The sequence below is a fragment of the Diplotaxodon limnothrissa genome, linkage group LG17 (genome assembly GCF_057381915.1).
Source record: "Diplotaxodon limnothrissa isolate DT_005_m linkage group LG17, D_limnothrissa_male_GT1.1, whole genome shotgun sequence".
Taxonomy (NCBI): domain Eukaryota; kingdom Metazoa; phylum Chordata; class Actinopteri; order Cichliformes; family Cichlidae; genus Diplotaxodon; species Diplotaxodon limnothrissa.
The window spans coordinates 27916854-27927545 of record NC_140612.1 but is presented as its reverse complement, the minus strand read 5'-3'; the positions used below and the strand labels follow the sequence as shown (position 1 = coordinate 27927545).

Sequence of the window (10692 nt, the reverse complement as noted above, 5' to 3'; positions counted from 1 at the left end):
AAACACATAGAAAAGCACCACAGACAGACAGGACCAATGCATAGACATATATTTGAAAAATGTCATTCTTTTACAAGAAACTAAAGCATTTTGCACCAGTGAACTACCTGAAAGTCAATGCCAGGAAAACAGCCAGTCATCAGCATGAGCTAGCCGGGCTGGCTCTGTTAGCAAGCTGCTGAATCCTCCCCGGGCTGCTGATGCTGCCGCAGAGGCTGGGCGGACATCATCCGGTCAGTGATGCAATACCCACAAACTGTCCCTGAGCTAAACTCACAGCGAAACACACCATCAGCAGAAGCAGCTAGCGACTGAAAGCTACCTCCATGCTAGCTGTTTTAATCGCCAACAAGCTGCTTTTTAATTATCCCGGCGACGTGAAGCTGGACAGAGACGAAAACGCCCAGCACAGTCAAACTCCTCTTCACAATAAAAGTCTTTGTTATGTAAATGTAATTGCATGTACACAGATTAGTAACTACGTTAAAAAAATTTTAGCGACACGTTTAAAGAAGGAAAGGTCTCAAAACCACTAAAGGACGTCGTTACGGGCTTGGTCCTTCCGGAAGAATTACCTAGCAACCGAGGACGCAGTGATGTCATTGTGTGGCGTGCTACAAGAAAGCACCAGGAGAGGTCAGTGTTGGACTGTGGGTGGCAGAAAAATGAAACATCAGTTATTTACTACCTTGTATGTATTCGTGAATAGTAAGCATTAGTTTGTTTCTTCATTCAAGATAATAAGGTCCGAGTTAACAGACAAGCACCGCATCGTGGTCATTGTAAAACAATGTCCCTAAAGCCACTTCATTAGGTACACTTTGCTAGTACAGAGTTGGCCACTTATCAATTTCAGAGCTTCTTTATGACATAAATTCAGTAAGGTATTGGAAACTTTCCTGATATAGTAGCATCATTGCCTAACGATGTGTCGGTTGCATAACCCAAAGGTGCACTACCGGCTTGAAATCATGTGACTGTGGAGGTCAGTTTGAGATTATTATTATTATTAGTTTTGGTGACATGGTGCATTATCCTGCTGGAAGCAACCATGAGAAGATGGGTACACTTCGGTCATAAAGGGATGGACATGGTCAGCAAAAGTAAACAGGTAGGTTGTGGTTTTAAATGATAATCAGTTAGGGCCCCAAAGCGTGCCAAGAAAACATCCCCAACAACATTACACCACAGCAGCCTGAAGCTTTGATACAAAGCATATTGACTGATTACACCCAATTCAAATTCCATATGAAGTTGATCTGCGTCATGAAATTCACACAGGTTTCATTTGTAATAATCAAATACGAACAATTTTTTATTCACATATAAATACTCTCCTAACGATGATATACTTTAACACATATTCATTTAGCAATACCCGTTTTTAAATGCTACGTGTTCAACTGTATGACTAATAACATCACAAATGTAGATAGAATTAGTGTAACAATAGCATTAAATTAATTTATAACTAATTAAAATAATTTAATTTGTTTTAAAACGAAAGAAAATGGATTATGGCTGGAATGTGGATTTCCAGATGCCTGGACGACAGGCTTGGTGCAGTCATGCAGTTTAGGCTTCGTGTTTGTCTGCTTGAACTTCACCTGTCCTACCTCGCTAACGTCACCTTGTCCTCTTTCCTAGAAGTTGCTCCTCTGTGAGCTTGGTTTCCATTCCGGACTTCAGAAACCCTCTTGGACCTGTAAATAACCCAGCCTGGAGCCTACCCCAGCCCAACCGCGCACCTCGCAGAGTAATTTTAAGCTGTGGTTATTAATAATAACCCTGCAAACATTACCAGAATGCATCTTACAGGTGGCCCCCTGGTGTTCACTGTCGGCGGAAGCCCCAGCGGTGATAGATAAAGGTGTGTCCTGTCATTAGCGGCAGCAGTTACCTGAGAGCGTCGAGATTAAAGGGCGCTGCTGTAAGTAGAGGAAGAAAACACTTCGAAATTATGCTTTTATTCAGTATTTTCCAGCAATTTTTAACATTACAATGTTTATTTTTAATTTGTTTGCTTTTATCTCAGGGCGGCGTCCACTTAATCAACATAAAAAGGTAGTTTTTAATTTCCTTTTGTGTGTGTGTGTGTGTGTGTGTGTGTGTGTGTGTGTGTGTGTGTGTGTGTGTGTGTGTGTGTGTGTGTGTGAGAGAGAGAGAACGAGAGTGTGCACCTGTTTACTTCTCAGGGTTGGGATATTCATACTCGACTAATATCTAATATTATACTGCTCAAACATGATACAATACACTAATTTAAGTCTTTAAATGGTTTAATACCTGTTTATTGTTTATCTAATTCAATATGTGTGATCTTCAAAACGACCTTTGTTTGCTGAGAGCAATGACTCCGCACTTTGTTGTGGCAATATGGCTTCTACCTGATGGCTGCCTGTCGTTTTAATGGTGGTGTTTATGTTTCCACGTTTAAGGCTTCAGTTTGCTGATGTTTTGCCAAAAGAAAAAGGGTTTGTAAAAATAAAGACGTTGCAATTAAATCCAGGGAAAACCAGTTCTTGATTTGTCAAGATTTATAGTATTTAAAGCTTGTGATCTGATTCTTCTGACCCGGTGGTGTTTTTCTATCCTTCTCTGTGAGAGTAAAATGGCAGTTTGGTTAATTTGAGTTATGGAAATTCAGCATTTGCATTAAATGGCAGGATTGCAGGTGCAACAGGAACTGATCTCAAGACAGGTGTACCTGGGAGATTATAAACCTGTTTTAAGCTGGACTTTAAGACAAAAACAAAAAATTCAGTGAAAAAGGCAAATTGAATGTAAAGTGTTACGTCTTGAGTTGTCGTAAGTTGGTCGTAAACATGAAAGCATTGCAATGCATTTTTGCTGCAGTTTAAAAAGAAAGTACAGCACAAAGGTTGGACTTGAGCCAAGAGATGATGTTATCTCTGGAGCTGTTTTTTTCTTTCAGCCTAGTAACCCAGTCCACACCTATCCTGGTCACATGAGCCAGTATTTACACAGCCTGTTATTGACCGTTGGGAGCCTGAGCAAAGATAACACACAGACACTTTCAGGCTGTGGAGCCATTGTCTGTCCTGTTGATGTTCTTAGCAGTCTGCTGCACGATATGAACAATTTGCATATATGTTCTCAGAAAACAAAATGGTGGAACAAACAAGACGCCCAAGTCGTGTCATCGCCCTCCAGGCTGGACCTAGTGAGGTGGACCCTGGCACCCTGAGGTACTGTATAGTCCCGCCCTTGCCCCAGTTCGACTATTAATACCAAAAACAAACACACAGCTCGGGCTTGTGCCTTGGGCAAAAACAACTTTATAAAAAAGAGATTTTTATTGAGTTCCCCATATTTATGATGGATTCTAAACACACCTGCCTTTTCCTCCCTCAGGATCAGTGACAGGGTTGCACGGGCCTGTGGCCGCCAGTTGGCTTTAATCGGTGACCAGCTAGACCGAGAGTATGCCAGCAGAATGCCAAACCAGCTTCCGACTCCCTTAAACCTCCTGAGACCTGCCCAGGCACTGACTCGGACCATCTATAGGTAAAAAAAAATAATTTTTCCCTCTTATTTTATTTCACTTATCAAACTATTACATTTGTGTGATTGGTTCTAACTTCTCACTGCTTCCTCATAGGGATATTCACAATCAGTTAGGAACTTTTCGGGGTTTGTCTGCTGCAATGAAGACCTGGTTAGTGAGCACTGCACCTGGGCAGGGGATCCTCAGAGTTGAGGCCTTGACAGCTTGGGTAACTCTTCTCTTTAACGCATCTCTGCATTATACGTATGCATAAAGGTTCATTGCTCTTAGTGTTTGCATTAAGGCTTTGTATTCCAAGGAAAAGAGATATCTTTCCATTTACAGCAGCGGGTTTATCCAATGACTCCAAAGTGTAGAGGTTTACACATGTGCCAAACAAGCAAAGCTTCCTGGTTTAATTCCTTTGGAGGTTGTGTCAGCAAAGTCAACAGATGCATAACCTGCAAAAACGTTTAATTGGCAGACAGTTTAATAAAGAATCAAAGATTTTAAAGTGGATCCCATCTGTGAACTATTTTCTCAATTTGAACCCCAATATAAATATGATTTTTAGATAAGAACCTATACATAAAACAAGGAGAAACTCAATTTAAACATAAAAAAATAAAAATAATAGAGCCAAAATAGTCAAAATAGGTGGATTTGAGCAGTCTTGCTTTGTTGCATTGTTGACTGTTGTGTGGTCGTGTTATATTAAATATAATTTGGTACATCTATCCAAAACAGCCCACTTTTTCTCATTATGTCTCATTTTACAGGCATCCAACTTTAACCCAGTAACCTTCACTGGGTGGAACAGAGGAGCACTTGTTACTGTGGCACTGGTGGCCATGGTGACCATTTTCAGTGCACTATGGACGGAGCAGAAAGCTTAAGAGGGCCACGAGCAGGTCTTCTCAGCCATGTTTGTCAAAATATGTTTGCTATCGAGTGAGAATTACTGCTGTTTTCTCTTGCTGTTTACTTTGACTTTTCCCTTTTTTTTAAATAACTGTTTTTATTGAGCGGTATTGAAGTTGAAAGTGAGGACGACAACCTCTTCTCTCAAAAGAGAAGAAAAAAAAAGTATAATGTAAAATTAGTTGGGAGTAAATTGTTTAAAGGAAATCTAGCCTTGCCTAAGGAGTTGGCCAGTTTATTGTAGCAGTGACATGTTGATTCATGTCAGAAAACATGTTGACTGGACTGTTGCTGGCTTGCAGTCTTTTGTATCCAGATTTGTTTCTTACTGGTTTAAGAGGCCAAAATTTTTTCAAATGATATGTAGCATTGCCTAGTGTACAATGAAGGGAGCTGGACTTTCTGTTCAAGATTTGAAACTGCTTTTTCATGTGACGCCAAATAAACTTCTTAATGACAAAAATGTGACAACATTGTAAATTAAAAAAAGAAATTACAAAAATCTTTAATTACACACTTGTATAAAGACAAGAAGCAACCACAGGAGCTTTATCAGTCTTCATATGCGGTGACTTCCACATGGGCGTACGTTTGGTATGCCTTCCTGTTGCACTTCTGAAGCGTGGCGCCCAGCTGCCTTCCGGGTCCGACCTCGTAGGTGTGTGGGAAATGCTGTCCTTGCGTCCTCTCGTAGATCTCGTGCAGGGTCTGCTCCCATTTCACTGGTGACACCAGCTGCTTAACAAGCTGCCTGCGCACGTGGCTCTCGTTCATGTAACGTTTTCCATCTACGTTGGAGTAGACGCTGATCTCAGGACGTCGTACCTGGACGGGAAGGGGACGAATAGGAAATCGCACATGGAACTTGTGGTTAGGAGGCTCAAAAATGATTTAAATACAATGTCAGATGAACAACACATAGACCCTGACTTTATCAGTCCCTAACATGCCAAATCTTCTTTACAGTGTTGCTTATTTAGGCTTATTTTTTAATTAAATAAATGACACTGTGTTATATGTTGTTTTGCAGCTCATATGTGCTTGTATTTACTTAATTTTAAGACCTGCTAAGGACCAGATGTAAAATCTTGGGTATACTTTCCATTTAACTTTCCGAGTCAGACTGAATAGGATGGGTTATCTTAAAAAAAATGAGGACTGGTGTAGCTTTACAGAGTAATTGAATGCATGTTTCAGAAAATATGTTAATCCCTTTTGGATAAAGTGGCTGACTGACCTCCACCTGCCGGAGCACCTCTCTGAGGGGTTCAGTAGCCGATGCCATCAGCTCAGTATGGAACGCACCACTGACTGGGAGAGTTTTGGTCCGCATGAACTTTAGGCGCCGAGAGTTTTCCTGGAGGAAATCCAGAGCCTGAGAAGTCAAAGAAGACAGCAGAAATGACAAGAGCAGCTCTAACAACTTTTTTGATGGTTGAGAGAAAAGACAGAAAAGAGAACACAATAGATTCACGGTATATTAAAGCAGCAAGAATATATGAATGCATTACCTGCTGGTGCCCTGCAATAACCCTGCCATCTGGAAACAGGTAGTTGGCCACAGAGCACACAGGATTCTCCATCCCCAGACTCTTGCAGTGCTCTTTTGCCTGCAGACAGGCATAATTATACTGAGCCTGAGGTCTACCAATGACTGACAGCATCCCACTGGGAACCAGTTCTGAGGCCTTCTGCATAGTCTCCGCTCGCACCTTCACTGCATACAAAGCTAGAAGATGCATAAGGAGTAAATACAGAATATTAACCAAAGTTGTGATTAAAACACCTTTTACAAGTGCACAAAAAAACCCCAAAAAAGAAATCTTTCTACCTTCTGCAAAGTTCATCGCCCCAGAAAAGACAAGAGCAGCAAATTCTCCGACACTGAAACCTGCAGCAGCGACACACATCTCAATGGCCTGTGTACAGCAGGAAACAAGTCAAAAAAAAATAAAAAAATAAAAATGTAACAGCCTCCCGATTATGACCGATATATCATTTACGTCACTGATACATCCGTAACTGAAATTAACTCAGAACAATTTGTTTATTTTTTTAAATGGTCATTCAGAATCAGAAGATTATTTACGGTGATGTTTTTGGTGGGAGTGAAACAACAATCTACTGATAAAAACAATAAAAACAAGATGTGATAATAAGAAATAACCACTGTTGGAAGCCTTATTTACTCTACCGCCTTAATCAAGGGGCAGTAATTAAAGTTGAAATGAGAAACTTTGCATTTGAAAGATGCTCTTCTACTGGGCACTCAAGCATCATTCATCCACACCCTCATACATAATGTGCGCACATTTTAAATATAAATTAATATTACTGTAGCAGTATTTTTTAAAAATGAAAAAAAAAAGATAAACTGGCCACATTTAAGAAGGCAGGACCTGCAGTTATTGTCCTTTTTCCAGACATTTATCTGGCACTTACTTTGGGGTTTTCTTGGTTGAGTCTCTCCACAGCAGCCAGGGAGGTGACAAACACCGCCGGCTGACAGTGAACCGTTTTCTGCAGCTCGTCCTCGGGGCCCTCCAGACACAGAGACAGCAGGTCGTAACCCAGGATCTTCTGGGCTACGGTGAACATTTCTTTAACGTTGGGGTATTTTAAAAGTCCTCTGCCCATGCCCACAAACTGGCTGCCCTGACCGGGGAAGAGGAGCACGGAGCAGCCGCTGGGGTCTTTTTTGGGTCTCCGCTGAGGCGCCGCGGCTGGCTCGCTGTTCGGGGGAGAAGCGGGGGCTTCAGCCGGAGGAGGGTAATCTCCAGCCGTGGAACCGGGCTTGTTGGTGGACAGCGTCCTGCTCAGAGAGACCAGCGACCTGACCTTCCCTCTGGAAGATGCTGCCATCGTGACTGCCACTGATGCCAACATGAGCTGTTCCTCATCCAACGACGTGTCTGCGGATGAAATAAGACGCACAGACCGCCCGGACAAACTGTAATCACCGAAAGAGTCAACTTTGCTTGAACTCAACTCTGACATCTGCTCGGCATGACACCTCACAGGGAGACGCCATGTTGTTTATACGGAGTTTATTCTCGTCTTCTTCCGGTTGACGTTCAGGCTCTTTCACGCTGCAGCGCCACCTCAGGTCAAAGTATGTCATGTCATACAAAATTTACTACAAAGTGAAAATAACTATAAGAGCTTTTAAGTATACACAGACATGCGCTTCTTAAATTTAGCTTAATTGGCTCCACAGGTAGGAAGTAAAAAAGTAAAAAAAAAACTTCCTTGCTGTACTTAATTTTTACTCCCTAATTTGAAATGCAGCATTTCTATCACCTCAACAAACACTAACTGTGTCACAGTGTGTTGCTAGCTAAAGCTCCACTTGCTGTATTTCACAGGAGGAGAAAGAATGAGAGCTAACTTCACTCAGAGTATAGAAAGAAAGAGAAAGAAACCAGGCTGTATTTAAAGGTAAGGACTGCTTAGTGATATTTGATAAAATGTAATTGTATTTTAACAGGGACATAAAATTCTTGTCTTACTCCCTTCTTCTACACCCACACAGATGAGAGCTTAGCAGTGAAGCTCTCTCTTAAAATTTGAGTTATAAAGTCAGAAGTTATCACTGACAGAGATCCATGTTCTTTTAACATAAGAAAGAATATTTGCTGAAATTGACATTAATCCAAGCCCTTAAAACGCCATTTTGGATTAAGCATTTCCTTTTAGAAAAGTCTTCAATGAGCAGGAAGCTCCAGTACTGAAAAAAGAAGCCAACATCAACTGCTAAACGTGCTAAAAGTAAGTAAGTCCCTGTAGACTCCTATGATCAAAACACATACAGTATAAAAGTTATAGGTTACAGATCTGAAAAGTAAAACAAATGTCAAAGTGCAAAAAGACTTATGGTCCCATAGAAGTCTATTCCATTTGCCTGGAATTAGGTGAACACCTTTGTGACAAATTTAATGGCTCAGTCATTTGTTTCATGTCATATTTAATAAAAGACTGACATGGTGGCATGTTGAATTGTCCATTTTGCACATATTTGGTCATTCTAAGCGTCAGAAGGGGAAAGATCATTCTGGGAATGCCTACTGGCGAAGGATGTGTGACTGACAAGTCCAGTGTGTGAAGTTTAACTACAGTCTAAGGAGCGTGGAAAGAAAAGCATCTGGACTTCTTTAAGTTTCTTGAAGATGTTTCACCTCTCATCTGAGAAGCTTCTTCAGTTCAGAATTTCTTCAGAGAACTGAAGAAGCTTCTTGAATGAGAGGTGAAACGCTCTTCAAGAAGCTTAAAGAAGTCCAGATGCTTTTCTTTCCAAGCTCCTTAGACTACGATGACCTGAACGACTGAGAACCTTAACAGACAGTTCTTCCCTTCATTCATCATGCCTGATTTCAAAACACCAAGATGGCAGTCGTGAAAACACTCATCTTGAGTCTTCATGGGACTACGGTGAGATCAGTTATGCCTCTTATGATGCTGTCCCAGACTTCAAAGCAGTATAAAACATGTTTGCATCCTGTAACAACTCCCACTTCCCTCATTACCTTCTGTGTATTTATAGTTTTGTATGACTTATTATGTTCCTGTTAATAAAGACCTGCCTTTGAGTTCATTCCCGTGTGTCTAGAGCCGTGCATTTGGGTCCTCTCTTGCCTTCACACAGCCGCCGCACGACAGAACGACGCAACCACGAAATGGACCCAGCAGGCTCCGCCCGTGAGGGAGATATTCTCCGTGTACAGAGTCTGGTGCAACGAATAACCCGCGCCTGTGATGTGATAATAAGAAATAACCACTGTTGGAAGCCTTATTTACTCTACCGCCTTAATCAGGTGCAGTAATTAAAGTTGAAATGAGAAACTTTGCATTTGAAAGATGCTCTTCTACTGGGCACTCAAAATGCTTTCTTACAACAAGCATCATTCATCCACACCTTCATACATAATGTGCGCACATTTTAAATATAAATTAATATTACTGTAGCAGTATTTAAAAAAAAAAAAAAAAAAGATAAAATGGCCACATTTAAGAAGGCAGGACCTGCAGTTATTGTCCTTTTTCCAGACATTTATCTGACAGCGTCCTGCTCAGAGAGACCAGCGACCTGACCTTCCCTCTGGAAGATGCTGCCATCCTGACTGCCACTGATGCCAACATGAGCTGTTCCTCATCCAACGACGTGTCTGCGGATGAAATAAGACGCACAGCCCGCCCGGACAAACTGTAATCACCGAAAGAGTCAACTTTGCTTGAACTCAACTCTGACATCTGCTCGGCATGACACCTCACAGGGAGACGAAAAGAATATTCAGAATACAATTGACAAATGCAAAAAAACCCTCTAAACCATTGACTACAGAGAGATTTAACGTTGTTCGGCAGGATAATGTTGACCAAGGTTGAATCTTTGTCCAGATTAATCTATCCAGCTTATTCCCTAGCCATCCCACCAAGAATTATAAAAGACATAAATAAGGCGAATTTTAATTTCATATGGAAAAATAAACATCATTATATTAGTAACAGGGACTTGATAAAAGATTATGAAGAGGGGGGTTTAAAAGCAATCGATTTTGAAATAATGAATGGCATTTTAAAGATTAATTGGCTACGATCTTTCTTGAAAAATGATAATGAGATGTGGTTCTTGATGCCATCTCTTATTTTCAACAAAGTTGGGGGGATCCTTTTAGTATGTGATTTTGACATTTCTAAACTACCCATAAAACTTTCCAAATTTCATCAACAAGTTTTGTTAAATTGTAAATTAATGTTTAAACATAACTTTAGTCCCCACAATGTTCCATTGTGGAATAATAGGGTGATATTGAATCGGGGGAAATCTATGTTTGTGGACGAATGGATGACAAAACAAATTTGGTCTGTGACACATATAATGGATGAAAATGGAGATATACTTGAATTAAACAGGCTTAATGAGAAATATGACATGAGTTGCTCGTTCGAGCTCTATAAAAAGGTTTCACAGAATATCCCAACAGTCCTTGTAAATACAATAAAGAACAATTTTTCAAATATACAGACTACAAATTTACATAAAGTTAAACTAGATGGTCTTGACTTGGTTAATGGAAAATGCAATAATCCATTTTTGAGGAGGTATTTGGTTAACACCTTATATCCAGGTAGGACAAAATTCTCCCTGTTCCATAAATCTCTTAAGCTAATAAATAAGCCCCAAGCAATCAAATTGCATAGATTTTTAGAAGAGTTTGATTTTTCTTAGCCCCTTATTTAAGTTATGTGTCTTGTTTATGGAACCT

At 40.6% G+C, this 10692-nt stretch overlaps 2 protein-coding genes across 2 annotated transcripts; one reads left to right on the top strand and one right to left on the bottom strand.

Annotated features, from left to right (window-relative positions):
* The first annotated feature begins 1902 nt into the window (after positions 1-1902).
* bik (BCL2 interacting killer) lies at positions 1903-4483 on the top strand. The gene is made up of 6 exons (XM_085376662.1): positions 1903-1930; positions 2036-2064; positions 3122-3209; positions 3376-3528; positions 3623-3737; positions 4288-4483. Exons 3-6 carry the CDS (start codon positions 3130-3132, stop codon positions 4402-4404), a joined length of 465 nt encoding a protein of 154 aa, XP_085232788.1. The 5' UTR covers positions 1903-1930; positions 2036-2064; positions 3122-3129; the 3' UTR covers positions 4405-4483.
* A 498-nt stretch (positions 4484-4981) lies between these two features.
* LOC146615149 (malonyl-CoA-acyl carrier protein transacylase, mitochondrial-like) lies at positions 4982-7426 on the bottom strand. The gene is made up of 5 exons (XM_085376298.1): positions 6872-7426; positions 6261-6348; positions 5941-6158; positions 5667-5804; positions 4982-5254 (listed from the first exon to the last, which is right to left on the bottom strand). Exons 1-5 carry the CDS (start codon positions 7424-7426, stop codon positions 4982-4984), a joined length of 1272 nt encoding a protein of 423 aa, XP_085232424.1.
* Positions 7427-10692: the final 3266 nt, after the last annotated feature.

Excerpts from the sequence above, each read along its gene's own strand:
- bik (XM_085376662.1), top strand. The coding sequence starts at position 3,130 with ATGGTGGAACAAACAAGACGCCCAAGTCGTGTCATCGCCCTCCAGGCT. Across the intron at positions 3,210-3,375 it reads GTGGACCCTGGCACCCTGAG|GATCAGTGACAGGGTTGCAC; the intron begins GTACTGTATAGT and ends TTCCTCCCTCAG. Across the intron at positions 3,738-4,287 it reads TTGAGGCCTTGACAGCTTGG|GCATCCAACTTTAACCCAGT; the intron begins GTAACTCTTCTC and ends CTCATTTTACAG.
- LOC146615149 (XM_085376298.1), bottom strand. The coding sequence starts at position 7,426 with ATGTCAGAGTTGAGTTCAAGCAAAGTTGACTCTTTCGGTGATTACAGT. Across the intron at positions 6,349-6,871 it reads TCAACCAAGAAAACCCCAAA|GCCATTGAGATGTGTGTCGC; the intron begins GTAAGTGCCAGA and ends TGCTGTACACAG. Across the intron at positions 5,805-5,940 it reads TTATTGCAGGGCACCAGCAG|GCTCTGGATTTCCTCCAGGA; the intron begins GTAATGCATTCA and ends TTGACTTCTCAG.